General features: G+C 47.7%; 1 protein-coding gene across 3 annotated transcripts in view; it reads right to left on the minus strand.

Annotated features, from left to right (window-relative positions):
* Positions 1-1451: 1451 nt before the first annotated feature.
* The window catches only part of KLHL30 (kelch like family member 30), a 36235-nt gene continuing 14395 nt past the window's right edge, over positions 1452-23291 (minus strand). For 2 of the 3 annotated variants that reach the window (XM_039489983.1, XM_039489984.1), the window contains exons 4-8: positions 18809-18895; positions 17863-18018; positions 16860-17048; positions 14663-14808; positions 9371-10004 (exon numbers count right to left, since the gene is read on the minus strand). In XM_039489983.1, the coding sequence (XP_039345917.1) occupies positions 9753-10004; positions 14663-14808; positions 16860-17048; positions 17863-18018; positions 18809-18895 (830 nt within the window). In that variant the 3' untranslated portion in view covers positions 9371-9752. Of the gene's footprint in view, positions 1524-9370; positions 10005-14662; positions 14809-16859; positions 17049-17862; positions 18019-18808; positions 18896-23291 lie in introns of those variants that run through there. The other variant, XM_039489985.1, reaches the window with a different exon arrangement.

The raw sequence follows: 23291 nt of genomic DNA on the forward strand, positions 1-23291 counted from the left end.
GCCATCGCCTGCCGTGATTACTGTAACCTCTTTTCCAGCCACCCTCTTCTCTCTCCACACTGTCAAAAATACTGCAGCTATACTCATCTTTTCCCCAGTTACCCTGACTGCCTTCCCTGCCCCTTTGGCTTTTATCACACCAAGTTCAAGTTCTTTGTCCTCCCCACACCCTTGCTTATGTCCTATGCTCCTCTCAGTCCTCTTGGCTTGCTGCACCCTATGGGACTGAGCCAAATCCCATGGATGTTGATGGGAATCTTTCCCTTAACATCAGTGGGCTGTTTCTCTCACTCTCAGAAGTTATTGTGCTCAGCCTCTGCATTCTGGGGTGACTTGGGCTGCACACACAGACTAAGGCCATCCAGAGCGCCCATCTCTCTCCCTGCACTCAGCACCTGTGGAATCTTGTGGCATCAGTGGGTGGCTCACACTCAGCAGCTGCATTGAGCACTATGCATGGCTCCCGCTATTTTAGGTTCAGTGTGTGAATATAGCTTGCAAATGTGACTCTCCATGACATGGTCCTGACACACTAAGAGCAAGGTGTTCCCAAGAGACCATTATCCAAGGGCTAGCTAGGTTTCCTACATGCTGAATGTTAGTGAGAGCTCCTTACAGTGGTGGCTCAATAAACAGTGAGGGCTTGGCAAGCAGAGTAATTCCATGTGCCATAGGGTACAAGCGGAGCCATCTCTAGACCTACAAACCCCTCTTCATTAGGGTCAGGTACTTGGTCACTCTGGAGCAACAAGGTGGAATGAGCCAGCTGACACGGTCTGGTAATAGCACCTGTGACATCATTAAAACCTTCCAACAGGATGACACTCTTGCTGGAATCCTGTTCAGCAGGCTAATGGAGGTGACTTGGGCTTGTTGTCATGTGGACCAAGTTATTTTCCTAAACAGTGAGCAATATTAATGATGTCATAGGGGCTGCCAGAGGGCCAGATCTAATTGGTTTAGTCTTCCAGCAAATCCACATGTAATGATAGCTCTGCGCTGTGCCATAGCCTGGTATGGCAGGGCTGCAGAGCACTTGCCTGCTCTGATCGCAGCACGGTGCTGAGACAGTAATATTATTACCCATGCTTGGTGTATGAGAATAGTCCAGTTTGACCACTGGAGTGGCATTCTGCAGTGTCATAGCGGTCAAAGGTCATTCTGAAAGCAGACCCTGCATAGATAGAGACCAGCAATCAATTTTTAAGTCTCCCTTCCTCATAAATCAACCAGTTAGTTTAAACATTAAGGGCTGTGTTGTTGGGCACCTTTGAGGAGGCTCAGCTGGGACGGATGTGTGGAAACGTAAAGAGCACGGGGGGAGGGGAGTGAAGAAAGCTGGACTCTTCCCCTTCCTCTCCTTCACGCTCCAGTGAAATCTAATCCTCATTCTTGAGCTCTCGTGTCACTGTCTTGGCCCACAGCTCCCAGCAGACTGATGTAGCCAAGCTGTTCACTCTCGCTCCCCGTCAGAGGGAAGGACCTTGTAGATGAAGTCATGGGAATGAAACCTCCAGCCGTCCCTGAAAACAAAGCAATACGAATGGGAAGTCAATGTGTGGCCTCTTGCCTGTCTATGGGACTTCCCCTTGAGGCCCAGCAGTCAGTAACCAAGTGAAACTAACCCAGCCAACTGCTGGCAGTGACTTCCCACCATACACAAGCCTGGTCAGCCCAGGGAGGGACAGCTGAGCATAGGGAGATGGTTTCCTGTATGCTATGGCAGGCTGCTTGCCAGGTATTGGTGGAACAGGGTGGAGAGGAGCTCAATACCTTTGGCTCGGATACTTCCTCTGGGTCCAAAGGGTTTGCAGCGCATGTAAAATGAGCTGTGAACATGTCCCATACATGGTCTGGACACTAGGCTCTGTTGTTTGCAGGCCGTAAAGCAGACCAGTTTCTGTGGGACGGGAGGAGAGGGGAAGGGGTGGCCATTCAAAGGAGTCTTGAAACATCTCTATTAAATGCATCAAAAAAGGGTACAATCACTGGTGGCTGCAGGGCTGTGATAACTCACCTATGACTGCTGGCGCGGGGATATGGGGGCCTGCAGCAGTCTTTCCAAACAGGGGTTTTGGATCACATGCTAACCCATGTGTGACACTACACCTCATATTCTTCTTAGAGATATTGTTATTATATGAATATGGCATAACTAAGATATGTTTTATGCAAGATGGGTCATGTGTGATATTATTGGGAAGGTTATGATTTACTGAATGTGATTATCCTATTTGTGTGCATGTATCATTTCTGTATCTGAAGTTAGGAATATTGACTATGTAACAATTGCACAAGTGTTTGCATCTGGGGAATGCCCACCAGACAAAATACAATCAGTCTGGCTGGTTAGTCAATAAACCATTAGGAAGAACAATAGGACTTTGAAGATCCCACCACCCTGAGAAGCTTTCTGGGCTGCTGCTTTGACACTGCAGGGTCATGTGATCATGTCACCTGCTACTGGACACCATCTTAAACTGCTGGTATTTTTCCACTAGTAGGGGGGTGGGGATCAAAATAGGAAACAAAGGATTCCCACTATATATCAATCCTATTTAAGGCTGGGAAGTGAGTTAATCAGCGTCAGTTCTTCACTGAATCCCTGCCCAAGATGACTGCTAAAAACACCTAAGACTGAACTGAGGAAGAACTGGACCCTGGCTAGAAGGTGTCTGGCCTGTGACAGGAATATCTGGAGTTCTAAGATGCAAACAAAAGAAGTTTATCTTCAAGAATCCCTGCAACCTGCTTAAAATAGCATTTAAGGTGAGAAATTATTACTGGTAGCCAGTTTCCTTAGTGTATTAAGCTTAGTTTGCATGTTTGCTTTATTTGCTCAGTAATCTTCTTTGATCTGTTTGCTATCCCTTATAATCACTTAAAATCTATCCTTTGTAGTTAATAAACTTGTTTTGTTTTCTGAAACCCAATTTGTGCAATTCATAATGGGGGAAGAGGAGAGCAAAAAGCTGTGCATGTCTTCCTCCACACTGGGGGAGAGGGGCGATTTTCATGAGCTTATGCTGTACTGATCTCTGTGCAGTGCAAGACAATATAATTTTGAGTTTACACTCCAGAGGGGGTGTGCACATGGGTGCCGAGCAATCCCCAAGCTGATTCTTCCCACACAGAACTGATCTCAGTGTCTGTGTCATTCTGCACTGGATGTGTCCTTACCTGTGTGTGTGCTAGAGGAGGCTTGAGGGCTGGATCAGCAGAACAGGATGAGGGAGCCCAGGCTGGTGGCACGGGCAGGCTCAGTGGGACTCTAGTATATCAGGTGGCACCCAGAAAGGGGGGAAACCTATCACACCACGGATGGGACAGTGCAGTGACTCTGGTGAGCTCTGCGTCTCTCCTAGCAGTGACCAGGTGGGAGGTTTGCTTTCTGGCTGAGTGGGGCGCCATCAGTATCTGTGTGGGGATGAGGGAGCACATTCTCCTTACTCACCAGGACAGAAAAGTGAGAGCACAGAGTGCACAATGAGCACGCTACACTGCTGCTTGATCTGGGGGAGGCTCTACAGTAGGGCCGGCTCCAGGCACCAGCTTATCAAGCAGGTGCTTGGGGTGGCAACTCTGGAGCGGGGCGGCACTTTCAGGTATTCCGCAGCAATTCGGTGGAGGGTCCCTCACTCCCACTCGGAGCGAAGGACCTCCCGCTGAATTGCCGCAGATCGCGATCGTGGCTTTCTTTTTTTTTTTTGGCTGCTTGGGGCAGCAAAACCCCTGGAGCCGGCTCTGCTCTACAGGAGTTGCCGGTGCTAGTTTAGCTGTCTCAAGTGAGGTGGCATTTTTAAAACAGACCCAGGACTGTCATGCCCAAGTAGCAGTCCCTTTTTTATAGAATCATAGAAGATTAGGGTTGGAAGAGACCTCAGGAGGTCATCTAGTCCAACCCCCTGCTCAGAGCAGGACCAACACCAACTAAATCATCCCAGCCAGGCCTTTGTCAAGCCGGGCCTTAAAAACCTCTAAGGATGGAGATTCCACCACATCCCTAGGTAACCCATTCCAGTGCTTCAACACCCTCCTAGTGAAATAGTTTTTCCTAACATCTAACCTAGACCTCCCCCACTGCAACTTGAGACAACTGCTTCTTGTTCTGTCATCTGCCACCACTGAGAACAGCCTAGCTCCATCCTCTTTGGAACCCCCCATTCAGGTAGTTGAAGGCTGCTATCAAATCCCCCCTCACTCTTCTCTTCTGCAGACTAAACAAGCCCAGTTTCCTCAGCCTCTCCTCGTAAGTTATGTGCCCCAGCCCCTTGATCATTTTTGTTGCCCTCCACAGGACTCTCTCCAATTTGTCCACATCCTTTCTACAGCGGGGGGTCCCAAAACTGGATGCAATACCCTAGGTGTGGCCTCACCAGTACCTGATAGATGAGAATAATCACTTCCCTCGATCTGCTGGCAATGCTCCTACTAATGCAGCCCAATATGCCATTAGACTTCTTGGCAGCAAGGGCACACTGCTGACTCATATCTAGCTTCTCATTCATTGTAATCCCCAGGTCCTTTTCTGCAGAACTGCTGCTTAGCCAGTCGGTCTCCAGCCTGTAGCAGTGCATGGGATTCTTCTGTCCTAAGTATCTCAAATCTTAGCTAAGCAGTGAGCAAACAACCTTTAATATACTCTGTCTGAGAAAGGGCAATATTGCCACCATCTAGGTCATATTGAATCTGGGGCTCCAGGGTGCTCAGCCTGTGAAAGTCCCATGATTCATCAAGGTAGGGTTAAAGATGTGTAATACAAGCTACAGATGACTTCACATTTTGCAATGCTGGTGTGGAAGTAGAGAAATAACTGACAGGGATTTGTAGGGGATCTTAATGCATGACAGTCTCTGTTAGCAAGAGTTAGGCTAACTGTAACCCTAATAACGCGAGATTTGTAGAAGCAAGGATTGTGTGAGGTGAGTGGAAAAGAACTGTGTGAGAAGTTGTTTTTCGACCTTATGTAGATAATACAATATGTAGACTGGCGTCTCTTAAGTGAGAAAAACAAGATATCAGGATGACCTATGTATAAACAAAATGCAGCTGTTGCTTATTATTGTCTGTAACAAAAGTATAAATGCTTGTTGTAATTGTTTACCTATTGAGAGACCTGTTTAGGAAGGGGAGACCCTATGTCCTAGTGCACTCTCTCCGTGTTGTAGCTGCTAAACAGAATAAAGTATCTGACTCTGCTGCACCCAAACAAAAAAGCGAGAACTGAGTTTTTCTCCGACACTGGCATGAACTCTGTGCAGGGTGGTGCAGGAATGAGAGAAAGACCACCACCCTGTGCTGTGTTTCAGACTGGCAGATTCGCCTTCTGCTAATGTGGCAGAGGCCTGTGCCTTTGAGGTGGGCATAGCTGGGTTCTCTCCCCACTGCCACCCTGCAGATTTGAGTGGTTTGCGTGTGGGCCATGACTCTGATCCAGTATGGACTAGGTATCTGTGTCTGGGAACGAGGGGCCAGTGCAGACACAGCACTAAACCAGAGCCAGTGCAGGACACGCTTCTGGTTTCAGTAGGTAGGAAAGGTGACAGGCAGCAAAGAGGGCGAGCATCTCATTGCAGGCCCCAGTGTTGGCTGCAGTGCACTGTAGGAAGAAGGCCCTGAGCTGCAGGCAGAGTAGTGACATTGGAAAGAAAACAGTACAGCAGCAGAGCCGGGGGAGAGCTGTTTATTTGCTGCTGTGCTCTGAAACTGTGCTTCATTCCAGTTTGCAAACGTGGTAAGAAGAGTAAACGGTGAGACACATTAGTTCCACTTATATGATTCCGGAGGCACCTGCTTGAGCTGGATACAAATTGGGACCTCAGATCCCCTAAAATGATCATAACCTGGTTAGCATCATTGCTGCACACACTGAACATTTGGAGCCAGATCCTCGGAGCTGCTGAGGTCCATGTGTTGCCAAAGCGGCATGTAGAACTTTAAAGCTGCCACGAAGAGGCAATTACTGATTCCCCACAGCTGGCAGAATCCTGAGCTGGTGCAGGAAGCATGTCAGAGTCAGCTGTGCCTTACTGCAGTCTGGCCAGCAACAACGTTGCGAGGGGACCATTCTAGCTCTTGCAACTTAGAGCAGTCCTGTGGCTCCTCTAAGTTGTACCAGCCACCAGTTTCGCCCCTGGCCAGCCCAGGATGGGGAGGAGACAAAAAGGTGGTTTAGCGCTACCGTTGCCTCTCCTCCTAGATACACTGAACATGAGCCTCGCAAAGCTGAACACTGCACCCTTTGTTTTTACACGAGAAATTTTTATTTCACTAGGAACATTCTGAAACAATTCTGCTGAGCACATCAAATGCTGCATGGCTGCCAGCTCCTAACAGCCATGCTGAAAGAAATATTGTCTAGTATGGTAGCCATTCACAGTTACCTCGGGTAGAGAGGTACCATGGAGCATGATTGCGCACTTGGTCAATTCCCGCACCAGGGCAGGTTTGCAGCCTGTTGTGAGCAGCATGACTGGGTTCTGGCCATGGGCTGCTCAAAAACTAGGAAAATGGTGCAAAAAACCAGCAATATTTCAAAGTTGTTGCCATTTTGCAGGGTTTGAAATTTTTTCTCAAAATTGTCTGCTGTCATTTTTATCAAAGTCATTTTCGAAATGTTACATTAAACAACAACATCAAGATTCACTCACAGCTTCGATGAACATTTGGCAAAAATATTGTGGTAAACGTTGCTAATGTCAGCACCAGCTGGAGGTGTAATTCATAGAATCATAGAATATCAGGGTTGGAAGGGACCTCAGGAGGTCATCTAGTCCAACCCCCTGCTCAAAGCAGGACCAATCCCCAACTAAATCATCCCAGCCAGGACTTTGTCAAGCCTGACTTTAAAAACCTCCAAGGAAGAAGATTCCACCACCTCCCTAGGTAACCCATTCCAGGGCTTCACCACCCTCCTAGTGAAAAAGTTTTTCCTCATATCCAACCTAAACCTCCCCCACTGCAGCTTGAGACCATTACTTCTTGTTCTGTCATCTGGTACCACTGAGAACAGTCTAGATCCATCCTCTTTGGAATCCCCTTTCAGGTAGTTGAAAGCAGCTATCAAATCCCCCCTCATTCTTCTCTTCTGTAGACTAAACAATCCCAGTTCCCTCAGCCTCTCCTCATAAGTCATGTGATCCAGCCCCCTAATCATTTTTGTTGCCCTCCGCTGGACTCTTTCCAATTTTTTCACATCCTTCTTGTAGTGTGGGGCCCAAAACTGGACACAGTACTCCAGATGAGGCCTCACCAGTGCTGAATAGAGGGGAATGATCACGTCCTTCGATCTGCTGGCAATGCCCCTACTTATACAGCTCAAAAGGCTGTTGACTCATATCCAGCTTCTCATCCACTGTAACCCCTAGGTCCTTTTCTGCAGAACTGCTGCCTAGCCATTCCGTCCCTAGTCTGTAGCAGTGCATGGGATTCTTCCGTCCTAAGTGCAGGACTCTGCACTTGTCCTTGTTGAACCTCATCATATTTCTTTTGGCCCAATCCTCTAATTTGTCTAGTATCTTATCCCTACCCGCCAGCATATTTACCACTCCTCCCAGTTTAGTGTCATCTGCAAATTTGCTGAGGGTGAAGTCCACGCCATCCTCCAGTTTATTAATGAAGATACTGAACATAACCGGCCCCAGGACCAACTCCGCTTGATACTGGCTGCCAACTACACATGGAGCCATTGATCACTACCCGTTGAGCCCAATGATCTAGCCAGCTTTCTATCCACCTTACCGTCCATTCATCCAGCCCATACTTCTTTAGCTTGCTGGCAAGAATACTGTGGGAGACTGTATCAAAAGCTTTGCTAAAGTCAAGATATAACATGTCCACTGCTTTCCCCACATCCACAGAGCCAGTTATCTCATCATAGAAGGCAATTAGGTAAGTCAGGCATGACTGGTCCTTGGTGAATCCATGCTGACTGTTCCTGATCACTTTCCTCTCCTCTAAATGCTTCAGAATTGATTCCTTGAGGACCTGCTCCATGATTTTTCCGGGGACTGAAGTGAGGCTGACTGGCCTGTAGTTCCCCAGATCCTCCTCCTCCCCTTTTTTAAAGATGGACACTACATTAGCCTTTTTCCAGTCATCCGGGACCTCTCCTGATTGCCATGAGTTTTCAAAGATAATTAGCCCCCTCGGATGTAGTGCATCCAGCCCCTTGGACTTGTGCTTGTTCAGCTTTTCTAAATAGTCCTGAACCACTTCTCTCTCCACAGAAGGCTGGTCACCTCCTCCCCATGCTGTGCAGCCCAGTGCAGGAGTCTGGGAGCTGACCTTGTTCATGAACACAGTGGCAAAAAAAGCATTGAGTACATTAGCTTTTTCCACATCCTCTGTCACTTGGTTGCCTCCCTCATTCAGTAAGGGGCCCACACTTTCCTTGACTTTCTGCTTGTTGCTAACATACCTGAAGAAACCCTTCTTGTTACTTTGGCACGTGGCTTGCCAGGGTAAGCATCCAGGTGGGCTTGGCCCATTTGCCTGCCGCGTCCGCAGGTTTGGCCGATCGCGGTTCCCACGGTTCGCCGTTCCAGGCCAATGGGGGCTGCAGGAAACAGCGTGGGCCGAGGGATGTGCTGGCCGCTACTTCCCGCCACCCCCATTGGCCTGGAGTGGCAACCATGGCCAGTGGGAGCAGCGATCAATCGAACCCGCAGACGCGGTAGGTAAAGAAACCGGCCCGGCCTGCCAGGGTGCTTACCCTGGCAAGCTACATGCCAAAGGTTGCCGATCCCTGTACTAAGTCCTTCTGCTGTACAGTGACACCTGCTGGGAGCAGTCAGCATTACATACGGCTTAGTAATTCTAATCCAGTGGCCTCCAACCTTTTACACACAAGATCATTTTTTAATTTAAGTGCAACTCAGGATCTACCCCACCCATTCCCCAAGGCCCGGCCCTTCTCACTCCATCTGCCCTCCCTCCATCGCTCGCTCTCCCTCACCCTCCCTCACTTTCACCGGGCTGGGGCAGGGAGTTGGGGTGCAGAAAGGGGTGCAGGCTCTGGGCTGGGCCGAGGGGTCAGGAGTGTGGGAGGGGTTATGGGGTGCTGGCTCTGGGAGGGGGCTCAGGACTGGGGTTGGGGTGCAGGAGGGAGTGCGCGATGCAGGCTCTGGGAGGGAGTTTGGGTGCAGAAGGGGGCTCCAGGCTGGGAACGAATGTTGGGGTACACGAGGGGGTACAGGGTACTGGCTCTGAGAGGGCAGCGCAGCAGGGCTAAGGCAGCCTCCCTGCCTTCCCCGGCCCCACACCACTCCTGGAAGCAGCCAACATGCCCCTGCAGCGGGCATATGGCTCTGCATGCTGCCCCTCTCTGCAGGCACTGCCCCCGCAGCTCCCATTGGCTGCAGTTCCCCATTCCCAGCCAATGGGAGCGGTGGGGCAGTGCTTGTAGGCAGGAGCAGTGCATGGAGACCCCCTGCCCCCTCCCCCCAGGGGCCTCAACGGCTGTGCTGGCCACTTCCGAGAGCAGCGCGGGACCGTGGTCTGGGCAGGCAAGGAGCCTGCCTTAGTCCTGCTGCACTGCCTGACTTTTAGCAGCCAGAGATCATGATCAACTGTCAGAAGCTCCAGGATAGACCAGTCAGTTGGTGACCATTGTGCTAATCCAAGTTCCACATGAAACGTGAAGGCAAAAATACATGCAAAAATGGTGATAATTCAAACAAATAAACCATCACTTTGTCCTTCCAAATCCTGGGCAGGACCATTAAAGCCCTGGGTGAGGGTCCCAGCCTCTCCTACTGGACATGGTTTCCCAGGAAGGGCTCTGTCCACTTTGACGTATCCATGAAGATGGAGGAAGAGCTGTGGTAGAGCCAGAGGCAGGGCAGGGCTCCCGCCCTTGTCCAAATATCTTTGGCACAATCATAAACTTCCATCTCCACCCGGTAGTCACCATCCAGGCCCTTCCAGCGTCCACCTGTCACAAAGAGTTTGCCTCCCAGTGGCACCATGCCTCCATTTTCATGCAGCGTGTGAAGCAGCTGCACCTGTAGGAGATATCAATCATGATATAGGGCTATAGCCCACTCACACCACATCATGATATATGGATTCCAGGCTGCCTTACACAGGAGGCATTCATTATATACAAACAGACAAACAGGGTTCCACACAGCTTGAGTTCCAGCTTTGTCTCCAGTTCCTTACCAGGCGCCACACCCTGGCTGGAACTCTGTACTGCATACCGAAACATGTAGGGTCTGAGTAACATCCTTCAAGTAAACATCTTTCCATCTCCATTTCTTACAAGAGGAAAGGGGGTGGAAGAACAGATATGTCTTCAATGCAGAGTTAACTCAGGTGATTGACACCCAGATGAACCTAGTCTGGGTGTGAGCAGCCCCACTGCAAAGCCACACCCCAGTTGTAGTGCCCTTATTAGCTCTACACTCACTAGGACTTCTAGGGGCACATCCCAGGGTTCTTTGCACTGCAGTGAGCTGAGCCCCTCTGTGATTCTTTCCCTGTTCTTATGGGCACTCAGGGGGAATTGTGGGAAGACATTGGGGGACTGTCAGCACTGGAGGGATTCATCCTGTGTCCTCACTGCAGAGTGGGTGGGTTACCAGCCCACATAAAAGCAGCGCAAGTACTCTAACACATAACCCAGCCAGGCCAGATTTCCTGGGCCGAAAGTTCCACTAAACCCAGGTGAGCTCTTTTGGGGGCTAGAGACAACCCTCAAGGAAGACCCTGAGTGAATTGCACAGGGCACTTATGCAATAAGGAGTAATTTCTGGGCTGAAATCTCAAAGACCTCATAAGTGGAATGAGGTTCCGGGATCTTAGCCCAGCTCCTAGAGGACCCAGCAGTATTGTTAAGATGTGATGAGACATCCATGTTACTGAGTTGAATGGGAATTGTATGAGGGGCCCTGCTGACAGTGCCGTGACTTGTGTGCATCAATCAGGAAGAGCACAGCACATCTAGTGCTGGAGTGGGGCTGGAACAACATTCCATGCCCTGGGGCCCAGCAGTTACTGAAGTATTTAAAACTTTCATTAAAATAAATAAATAACCCATTTTCCAAATGAGCCACCTAAATCCACAGGGAGGGCTGCAGGTGGTGAGCACCTCTGAAAAACCAGGCTGCTTTCATGCAGATACTTAACTGTGGACTCAGGTGCCAAGATGTGAAACTTTTTGCCTAAGTTTGTAGCTCAGCTAGCTGTAAAGAAAACTTTGTAAATCCCACCCAATAAATACAGGCTGCTTATAACAAAAACAGCCTAATGGCCTGAGCACTGCACTAGGATTCAGGAAACCTGGCTTCTAGTCCCATTTCTGCTATTGGGCAATTTGGGCAAGTCACTTCACGTCTCTGTGTCTGAGTCCCCAGCTGTAAACAATGGAGATAATGATAGTTTGTGTGTTCCTGATGAAAAGTGCTGGTGAGAGCCAGGTAGTATTATTATTAAAAGAGCTCCCAGCTGCCCCAGAAACACCTTAACTCATTTAATCTGTCTGTGGTATTTCTATGGCATCTATCACACTGGGATTTACATGTCAATGAGGTGTTAACTCTGAAGCCTAATTATGACACTTACATATCATAAGAACATAAGAATGGCCCTAGTGGGTCAGACCAAAAGTCCATTTGTCTTCCAACAGTGGTCAGTGCCAGGTGGCCCAGAGGGAATGAACAGAACAGGTAATCATCAAGTGATCCATCCCCTGTCGCTCATTCCCAGCTTCTGGCAAACAGAGGGTAGGGACACCATTCCTGCCCATCCTGGCTAATAGCCATTGATGGACCTACCCTCCATGAATTTATCTAGTTCTTTTTTGAGCCCTGTTATGGTCTTGGCCTTCACAACATCCTCTGACAAGGAGCTCCACAGGTTGACTGTGCGTTGTGTGAAGAAATACTTCCTTTTGTTTGTTTTAAACCTGCTGCCTATTAATTTCATTAGGTGACCCCTAGATCTTGTGTTATGAGAACTAGTAAACAACACTTCCTTATTTACTTTCTCCACACCAGTCATGATTTTATAGACCTCAATCATATCTCCCCTTAGCTGTCTCTGTTCCAAGATTAAAAGTCCCAGTCTTATTAATCTCTCCTCATACGGAAACCTTTCCATACCCCTAATAATTTTTATTGCCCTTTTCTGAACCTTTTCCAATTCTAATATATCTTTTTTCGAGATGGGGAGACCACATTGGCACACAGTATTCAAGATGTGGGAGTACTATGGATTTATATAGAGGCAACATGATATTTTCTGTCCTATTATCTATCCCTTCCTTAATTATTCCCAACATTCTGTTCACTTTTTTGACTGCCACTGCACATTGAGTGGATGTTTTCAGAGAACTATCCACAATGACTCCAAGATCTCTTTCTTGAGTGGTAACAGCTAATTTAGACCCCAGTAACAGCTATTTTAGACCCCCATATCAACATGGCTAAGAAGGTTTCAGTGCAGCTCACTTAGCCATGGTGGCTGGGTATTACAGGAGCTCCACTTCCATAACCCTGCCTCAAAATACATACAGGACAAAAGTGGCATAAGACCCAGTTAGGGTCACAGGCCTTATCCCTTCTTTCTGAGTCTATCAGTATCACTTTTATTACAGTAGTGTCTAAGCTGAGACAGGGATCAGGGCCCCGCTGTGCTAGGTGCTGTACACACCTGGAAAGCAATGACAGTTACTGGGAGCTTACCGGCTATGACAGGTGGCGAGACTAAGCTGTGACGAGGAGGGGGAGGGAAAGGTAGCCCTGACCAGAGCAATACCCAGGAGTTGCAGTGCTTACACTGAATCCTGACACCAGGACAGGTGGGTGGAATAACATGAAAGAAATAGAGAAAGTGAAACTGGGGCTGGAACTGAAATCAGCCAAGCTACCAGCCCATCCTGTCTGCCTGCTTGCCCCACTTTGCACAAGGACACTTGATCAAGATACCTCCAGCTTCTCCTAGACCAGTGGTTCTCAACCAGGTGTCTGGGGCCTACTTAGGGGCTGTAAGAGGATTCAGGGGGTCCGCCATGCATAGCCGGAATTATACTCGCTAGGACCCAGGGCAGAAAGCCAGAGCTCCGCTGCACAGGAATGTACCCCCAAGCCCACCACCCAGGGCTAAAGTTGAAGCCTGAGCAATTTAGTTTCACAATGCTCCCTGTGGCATGGGGTCATGAGTAACTGCCCTGCTTACTACCTCCTAATGCGGATCCTGGCTTTTATAAGCAAAAAAAAAGTGGTTGTGGCACAGCTGGGCCAACAAGCATGTTCAGGGGGCCTCAGGAAGAAAAAGGTTGAGAACCCCTGTCAGAGATGATGCTACTAGAGTTGTGCTGGGTGACCTTAGACCTGAGGAACACTCTGCTCTATAGGCAGAGAAGGAAGGAGAACTGTGCATGCTATGCTGAAAGAGTTAACAGAACCAGTCCCAGAACTGGAACCAATGGGTGACCAATGGGGCACTGAACATTATTCATAAGCAGAAAAAAAAAGGGAGCAGAGGGAGGGAGAGACTGGCAGAGCTCTCTCCGCACCTGTCTGGAGTATTGGCAGCTTGGTCAGCTGAGCACTGACGCCATGTGAACAGCTGCAGCAGGATTTCAGAATGATCTCGTGTAACCCAGCCCTGCAACAACATTACACACAGCTCCTCGAAGGCCAACGGGGCCCAGGGAAGTGGGTTCTGTCATGCTGCTTCCTGGGATCCCTTCACTCTAAGTCAGGCTTTCCTGGAGCTCTGGGATAGGCATTTAGGGGCTTAGATCAAAGCCACCAGCTTCCCTTTGGCTGGAGAATCACTCAAAGAAGAGGATAAGCCTCTGTTTGAGGGTCCCATTCCTAGGGACTCGGGTGGTAGAATCATAGAAGATTAGGGTTGGAAGGGACCTTAGGAGGTCATCTAGTCCAACCCCCTGCTCAAAGCAAGACCAATCCCCAACTAAATCATCCCAACCAGGGCTTTGTCAAGCCTGACCTTAAAAACCTCCAAGGAAGGAGATTCCACCATCTCCCTAGGTAACCCATTCCAGTGCTTCACCACCCTCCTAGTGAAAAAGTTTTTCCTAATATCCAACCTAAACCTCCCCCACTGCAACTTGAGACCATTACTCCTTGTTCTGTCATCTGGTACCACTGAGAACAGTCTAGAGCCATCCTCTTTGGAACCCCCTTTCAGCTAGTTGAAAGCAGCTATCAAATCCCCCCTCATTCTTCTTTTCTGCAGACTAAACTAAACAATCCCAGTTCCCTCAATCCCTGGTAGAAGCAGCAATGGCCGGAGCTTTACTTTGAACTGTGGGGAAATGAGTTTGGGGGGGGTCTCAGCTCACTGGCCCCTTGCTCCAACCTCAGTCAGTTCAATAGATGGTTCTGGCAGACACTACTCAAAAGGAATGCAGACTGGAACTAGCCTCCAGGCCAAATTGCCCACGAGCCACAGAAGAATTGTTCTGACCCAAGGCCATATTAGTTGGTCAATGTGGAAAAGCCTAGGATTGAATAACTATTGTGACCAAACCTTGCTTTCTCCCAGGACAGGGTTATAGAGAAGGGGTGTCCCAATACTCTGAGTTAGGCACTATGAAATCCACATATATATCAAATAGAGCCCTCCCTTCAACATGGCACTGGGGAATCTATGTTCAGCATGGTGCACCCCAGTGACCCACTCCACCTACCTTTTGCCAGATGTTAGCATCCGGATCATACACATACACCTTCTTTGTGTTGTCCCCAATGAGGTAAATTGCTCCATGCAGGGAGGCACAGCGTGGGGCAGAGAGGTACTTCGGGATGAATGGGGATGCGATTATACTCCACACATCTGCCAAAAACAGACATCATCAGTTAGTGAAAGTGCTTAGGAACCTGGACTAGTAATGAAGTTCTCATAGGGTGTTAATGAGAGTTACCCCTAGGGTGACAGAGTCACAAGGAGAGGAGAGAGCAGGCTGGCCCATCATAGTAACTTACTGGGCTGATTCTCATATCACTTACACTGGTGTAAATCAGGAGTCAACCCATTTACATTCATGGCATTATGGGTGTAAATACTCTCAGAATTAGGCCTTATAACTGACCTCTTACCATTTGGGCCTTGTACCAATATACAAGCCAGTCATGAGGGGTTTTCGCCATGCATTGGCTGACCTGATTAACATTAGCCTGGCATGTAATTCGCTTGTAGGGAGCAAACTGTGGTCCTGAGACCAGCTGGACACTGGCGTGGATATGAAGAGGCAAAAGAAGGAGCATATTTTGGAGTTGTCTCAGTTTATCTATCTTTGTGCTAGTTTCAAAGGTTAAAGCTTCTGGTGAGTCAACATGAAGTTAAACTGGGCTATGGTATTTAAATCAGCGAATGGAGTGAAGACACATGTCTTCTTTCATGGGAACTAGACAGCACCAGTCTCGCTTTAACCATTTTGGTGTATCATGTAGGGACAGAGCAAAGGGTGATTCTGGGTACCAGCTAACATATGCTTGTCATATGACTCCTTTACTCAAGGTATGCTAATGCACAGTCACTTTGTATGACTTCTGAGTAAGAGGATGGGTGCTAGTAAAGGGTTTCCCAAACATGTGAACCACTAAATAACTTTCCAGGATCACAGATCATCACATTGTCTCGTGCCACTACCGTATCATGCGGATGTCATGTACACATTTGTCCCTCTGAGACACACGTAGTGGCAGCGCTGGAAAGGGGATCACAAAGGAGCCAGCACACCTGGCCTTCCAATGAAGAGCCATATCAGATGTGGGAAAGAGTGTCCAGATGATAGTGGGAGACACAGGGCCAGAATGTGAGACCCTTACTCCCACTGGGGAACAGTTACTCACATGAGCAATATTATAATAATAATATCCAGTTCTTATGTCAATTAGTTGCTCTCACAGCACTTTACAAAGGAGTCAGTATCATGATCTCCATTTTACAAATGGAGAAACTGAGGCACAGAGAGGTGATGGGACTTGCTCAAAGTTATCCACAGGCCAGCTGCAGCACCAGGAATAGAAGCCAGCTCTCCTGAGTCCCAGTCCAGTGCTCTATCCACTAGGCCACACTGCCTCTCCTTGCCTTCAATAGAGCTAGCTTGTGTAAGTTAATGCTCACTAGAGTGAATAAGAAGTTCACAATCTGGCTCACAGTGAACAGTTCCTGAACTAGAAGAGAATGCGAGTCTGGGGTTCACTCTGGGGGAGAGATAATAGCTGAAGCTGACTCAGTTTGCTCATCCACAAATACTGTAAATCAGAAATATCTTGGACACTGTGTAGGTAGCACTTTTGCCCCATTTAAATTTGGTTCATGCTCACTAATGTTCTCATACTGGGTCTTATGAAACTCCATGTAAGTAAATAACCAGAGACAGTTCAACGTCTCGTGTGTTTTAAATAACTAGAAATGGCTACATGAAACGGGCAGCAATTGTCTGAAGTTTCACCATACCTAAGGGAACAAGGCACCAACCCTCAGCTGGTGGAAATCAGTATCATTCCATGGAGGGCAATGGAGCTATGCCGAGCCACCCCCAAACCAAAGAATTTAGGCCTTGACACAGAATGAGTGCAGAATTTACAGCGTCTCCCAGCAGGAATCCCTCCTTCCTGCTACACAACGGGCACAGAAGTGCCACCGCGTTCCCTGGCCCCTGATTCGAGATGAACAGGCTGACACAAACATAACTGATGCATCACTGACTCACATACGCTCCGGTTCTATCCTTGCATCCTATTTCATGCAGGGCAACACACACGTTGTAGGTGAACACGATGAGCGTGCACCAGGACTGGCACAGCATTGTTGGGAGGGACCTTTCTGAGGCTCGAGCATTTGCATCCAAAATTCTTATTGCTGTTCCTTCTCCTTACCTATGACGGGGTTGTAACACTGCAGGGTTAGTGCGTTGTACTTGACAGCACAAGAGCCAATGAGGTAGAGCTTCCCCAGACATCCAGTTGCAGTGAAGTTGCTCACATACTTCAGGGCAGGGCTGATGGGGCACCAGCTATTATTATAAGGGTCATAGCACTCCACTTCCACTGTGTCCACTGTGGTCCCTACATACAAGAGAGGAGACAAGCGAGAGGTAAGCACAGCACAGGGAGTATTATTTGCATTACAGTAGCATCGGGAGTCCGGAGCCCCACCATGCCACATGCTGTACAAACACATGACAAAGAGACAGGCCCTGACCCAAAGCAGTTCCAGTCTCAGTACAAGACAGGAGACAATAGATGGATACAACGAACAGAGTACAAGGGAACAATTTGACCAGAGCGATCAGCATGCTGAGCAGGGGGCACAGCATGCCAGCTGCATAACCACAGTCAAGTGGTCTGCAGGGATCTCAGCACGGGATCTGAAGAACAATGAGCTGGCCCTATGGGTGTCTCCATACCAAAGGGATGACATGGGAGAAAGTGCAAAGGCACCTGTTTGAATAGGGTTTAAATGGGTAACTGAGACTGGCATCATTTGCAGAATGAAGGCAGGATCTGATCCAGGAGTGAGCCTGCTTACTGTGCATGTATATGCTGACTGCCGACATAGGATGGATGATAGTGCATGTGGTCTCTGCAGATATTAAATGCCTGCACAGCTGCATGTGGTTGAATGTTGCTAGGATGCAGTCATATTAGCAGGTGCTTATGTAAGTTTATAGTAGGTTGCATTCTCCTATTTTCTGCAGTCTCTGCCTTAACTGAGCAGCAAACACAAATATTTCAATTGGCATCTTAATAAACTTCTTCACCTGCTGTTTAAATCCATTGTTCTGGACTCGATTATTGTGAAATACTTTGTATTGTGGCCGTATTAGAGACTGACAGACAATAGGGAGGGGAGGTGGCCAGAGAGATGGATGGTGCCTACCCCCAATGGCATAGATCTCTCCATTGAGGACAGCACTGGCATGGTTTGTTCGGGGTTTCAGCATTGGTGCAATGGGTTTCCATGCACCCTCCTTGAGACGGAAGCACCAGGACTGGGTTGTGGACCAGGTGTCATTCTGCGTCCCCCTGGAGCCACCTAGGAAGAGAATAATCCATCACACACACAGAGAAAATGTTGTAGGGCAAAGTCAGCCCTGCCCCGGGTAGTGGTCTTACACTGCATCTTTTGCCTTGACATCTAGGCCCCTTCACAGGCATTAAATCAAACCATGACCATCAAAACAGATTTGAAGACAACTTTACAAGAACACAGCACCACAGGCTGCTGGCTGCAGCTCAATAGAAGCAACCCCCAGAAAATAAAAACAAGCTAATCTAAAGCCCAAGCAAACAAAAGGTCACCAAATTTAAACTCAGGCAGATGATGAGAAGGAGTAAAATCCACAGAAGAGAGCCCTCTACTGAAAAGCCCAGCTACTGCCAGGCCTAGCGAGATGAACTTCAGCAGGTAGATAAAGAGAGAAGGGGGTCTCCAAAAACCACACCATCCGAGCATGAAGTACAGCCTGGGGCATAATTAATTCATGGCACTGTGGTGTCGTGAGCCATTCTTCCATTCATTAATTTAATTAAATCAGCCTAAAAGCTCTGAACTTATACAACCTGGAAATAGCTGAACTACTGCCCAGGAGCTATGTGATACCATAGAACTTCCTCAGAGTTGCTGCTTATTGGCAAAATGTCCTCTGGATGCCATGGAAAGAGTAACATTTATTAAATGAATTTGTCATTTATTTTCTCTGTTTGAAAAAATACCCTGTGGGTCAATCAGACCAGCCACGTGAAGGGAAACACAAGGAATTCCAAAGGTTAGGTTCCAGCTTAGATTCTGCAAAGGGGTTGGATGAGAGCCCCAAGTTACATACCTGTTACGTAAACATAATTATTTAGTGCCACCAGAGAAAAGCCCCATTTATTGTAGTCCGGAAAGTCAGGAAGAGCCATCCATCTTTCTGAAACACAGAAAAGCCATAAAGAACCTAAAGGCTTAGACCAGATCCAAGGGCATAAGCCACTACATACTTCCCAGTGCTCCTATCTTCCCAACATGTGACCGAAATGCAAGACAACATGCCTCCTCTGCTGTAAATAAGAGGTAGGATCAGAACTGTTAAAACGGTCCCTTCCCCAGATTTCCCTACCCCCTCCAACACTCCCCTAGCTATTTGGCACAGTGGGCCTTTAGGAAATTCAGTGGAGATCCTCATGTACTGCTTACAACAGAAGGAATATTGAAAAGGAGTCTTTACAGCTCGCCAGTAACAAAAGCTGGCCAAACTCCACCAAGCTTTTGCAATACATTGAACTGCACAACTGCCATTCATTTCACTCTGGATGCACTCTTCGAAAGGAAAGCAGGAAGCCTAAGAACAGCGCCTGTTCTATTCTGAACAGTGTTATGCAGGCTCCCTTAGACAACACCCCAATATTCCCCAGACATCTCTGCTGTAATACAGTATCTGTAGGCGATGGGTGAGAAATGCTTACAAGTGTAATTCTGATGCAACCCTTTCCCCTTTTGGTACCCAAATGGCTCCACCCGCAGGTCTTAAAGAACTGAAAATAAAGCTGCCATTAAAATGGAAATCTCCTGATTCTGTGGGCCTGATCCCAGCTGGTATAAATTAACACACTTCCACTGACCTCATGGAGCTACACCAATTTCATCAACTGGGGATCTGGCCAATTGCCTTCAGTGGCATTACAATAATTTACACCTGCTGGCGATCCAGCCCTGTTACTGTAGAAATGTACTGGAATCCCTGTGTCTGCCTCTGGCAGACACCAATGCCTTGAGCTTCCACCATACTTGTCTGTGCCACGCTGTACATGGCAAGAGAGGAAACCTGCCCCATGCCTGTGGAAATCAGTTTGTGCCTGGAAGTGTGAGATTGTACACTTCTCATAGCATGCAGGACTACAACGGCTACCCACTGACTACTGCACTGGTACTGGAGTGTCTTCTCTTCTGTACGACACTAAATCATACCTGCGTTAAAACTGCTCTGCTGCCTCATGGCCTGACCTACAGCTCACTGAAGTCCGTGGGAATCTTTTCATTGACTTCAATGGACATTTGCTCAGGCCCTTACAACATAGCACGGGGAGGTTGAGACCTGGCTACGTTCATTTGGCTACAGGGGAATTGTTTGTGTTAATTAGCGCTGGTCCTTGTGTACATAATGTTGTCAAAGTCTCCTGCAATTGCATCAGTCTGCCAGGATTATGCCGTCTCCACAGCCAAGCTTCAGAAAATCTGACTCATGGGCTTGTCACCTGGAGAATAGAGTTAGCATTAGGCTGTGTGATTGCAGGAGCATCAGCCTGTGGGGAAAGCAGCTGTTCAGTGAATGACAAAAGCCAATGACTCAGAGCATTACATCACCCTGGTAACGGCTTCATTCTAGGATGAACTCGGCTAGTTACTGTGTGTGTCTAAATCTCTGATGTAAAGGATTCACTGGTAATTTAGCCCCTGGCACAGCCGCTTTGTTTGTGAGCCACCAGCACAGTGCTCTGCAGCATGGTTCCAGGACCACTCTCAGGAGCGGAGGCCTTTGAGAAATTAAGGAGCTCACGGCCAGTTATGGACTCGGAAACTGTGACCAGACTCACAGCACCCAGGCATCTTTTTTTGTTTGCTTTTAATCTGCATTTTAGAACCAATTGCCTAGAGCTGTGTGAGCTGTGGGGCATTCTCATCACACACACTCCCAGGGCAGTGAAGGCCCCCAATTAGTGGCCCTGTGGATAAGAATGGGCAATAGTCCGAATAAATGGGTCAAAACTGGCTCCACTGAAGTCAGTGAGAGTTTGGTTGCTGGCTTCAGTGGAACCAGGATCCAGCATCCTGGGAGGGATGGTGGGATGTGGGGAGGAAGCATCTATTTTTTGGTCTATGGGGAGACAATGACGGAGAGACTCCATTCCTTCTTCTGCATAGGGTCTGACTGAGACCTGTGTATTGTGACTCCTGTCTTCTCACACAAATGGCTCTCACACCTCCAGTTTGAAAACACTGACATGTAGTTTACTGATTTTAATCTCAACCACCACCCTTTAACAGGCCTGGGCAGCAACTCTATTTACAGGGACATCCCCTTTTGCCAGAGACAAGAGAGGAGAGAGATCTCTCCAGGCAGAGATATCCCTTCATTCTGGTCATGCTAACCTCTCCCACTCTCTCTTTCTGTCTCTCATTCCCACTTTGCACTTCCTTCTTGTGTACCTTTCTGCTTTTCCAGTTAATAGGTTAACTAGCTCCTTAGCTCCCTAGCAGTTAGCCCCAGCTTTTCTCAATCAGGCCTTTCTCTGGGAAACTAATTGGCCTTCCAGTGAGCAGAGTCATAGAATCATAGAACTTAAGATCAGAAGGGACCATTATGATCATCTAGTCTGACCTCCCGCAAAATGCAGGCCACAAAAGCTGACCCACCCACTCTTGAAATAATTCTCTCCCTTGACTCAGCTGTTGAAGTCCTCAAATCCTGGTTTAAAGACTTCAAGTAGCAGATAATCCTCCAGCAAGCGACCCCTGCCCCATGCTGCAGAGGACGGCGAAAAACCTCCAGGGCCACTGCCAATCTACCCTGGAGGAAAATTCCTTCCCGACCCCAAATATGGCGATCAGCTGAACCCCGAGCATGCGGGCAAGACTCTCCAGCCAGACACTCAGGAAAAAGACTTTCAATATCCCAACATTGACTCTTGGTACTAATTACCAGTGGCAGCACGTTATTGACCTATTGACTAAATAGTGTTATCCTATCAAACCATTCCCTCCATAAACTTATCAAGCTTAATCTTAAAGCCAGAGAGGTCCTTTGCCCCCACTGTTTCCCTCGGTAGGCTGTTCCAGAACTTCACTCCCCTGATGGTTAGAAACCTTCGTCTAATTTCAAGCCTAAACTTCCTGACTGCCAATTTATATCCATTTGTTCTCGTGTCCACATTAGTACTGAGCTGAAATAATTCCTCTCCCTCCCTGGTATTTATCCCTCTGATATATTTAAAGAGTGCAATCATATCTCCTCTTATCCTTCTTTTGGTTAAGGAAAACAAACCGAGCTCCTCAAGTCTCTTTTCATACGACAGGCTTTCCATTCCTCGGATCATTCTAGTGGCCCTTCTTTGTACCTGTTCCAGTTTGAATTCATCCTTCTTAAACATGGGAGACCAAAACTGCACACAGTACTCCAAATGAGGTCTCACCAACGCCTTGTATAACGGGACTAGCACCTCCTTATCTCTACTAGAAATACCTCGCCTAATGCATCCCAAGACCGCATTAGCTTTTTTAACGGCCACATCACATTGCCGACTCATAGTCATCCTGCGATCAACCAGGACTCCTAGGTCCTTCTCCTCTTCCAACTGGTGCGTCCCCAGCTTAAAAGTAAAATTCCTGTTAGTCATCCCTAAATGCATAACCTTACACTTCTCACTATTGAATTTCATCCTATTACTAATACTCCAGTTTACAAGGTCATCCAAATCTCCCTGGAGGATATCCCGATCCTTCTCCGAATTGGCAATACCTCCCAACTTCGTGTCATCTGCAAACTTTATCAGCCCACTCCTACTTTTGGTTCCGAGGTCAGTGATAAATAGGTTGAATAAGATCGGATCCAAAACCGAACCTTGAGGAACTCCACTGGTAACCTCCCTCCAACCCCACAGATCACCTTTCAATACGACCTGCTGCAGTATCCCCTTTAACCAGTTCCTTATCCACCTCTGGATTTTCATTTCAATCCCCATCTTTTCCAATTTAACCAGTAATTCTTCATGCGGTACCATATCAAATGCCTTACTGAAATCAAGATATATTAGATCCACCGCATTTCCCTTGTCTAAAAAATCTGTTACTTTCTCAAAGAAGGAGATCAGGTTGGTTTGGCACGATCTACCTTTCGTAAAACCATGTTGTAATTTGTCCCAATTGCCATTGACCTCAAGGTCCGTAACTACTCTCTCCTTTAATATTTTTTCCATGACTTTGCATACTACAGATGTTAAACTAACAGGCCTGTAGTTACCTGGGTCACTTTTTTTCCCCTTCTTGAAAATAGGAACTATATTAGCTAATCTCCAGTCAAACGGTACAAACCCCGAGTTCAGAGATTCATTAAAAATTATCGCTAACGGGCTTGCAATTTCATTCGCCAATTCCTTTAATATTCTAGGATGAAGATTATCTGGGCCGCCTGATTTACTACCGTTAAGCTGTTCAAGTTTGGCTTCTACCTCGGATACTGTAATTTCTAACCCCGTACCTTCATTCCCATCAGTCACTCTGTCACTATTCCTAAGCCCTTCATTATCCTTATTAAAGACCGAGGCAAAATA

This window comes from Mauremys reevesii, linkage group 9 (assembly GCF_016161935.1).
Source record: "Mauremys reevesii isolate NIE-2019 linkage group 9, ASM1616193v1, whole genome shotgun sequence".
NCBI lineage: Eukaryota > Metazoa > Chordata > Testudines > Geoemydidae > Mauremys > Mauremys reevesii.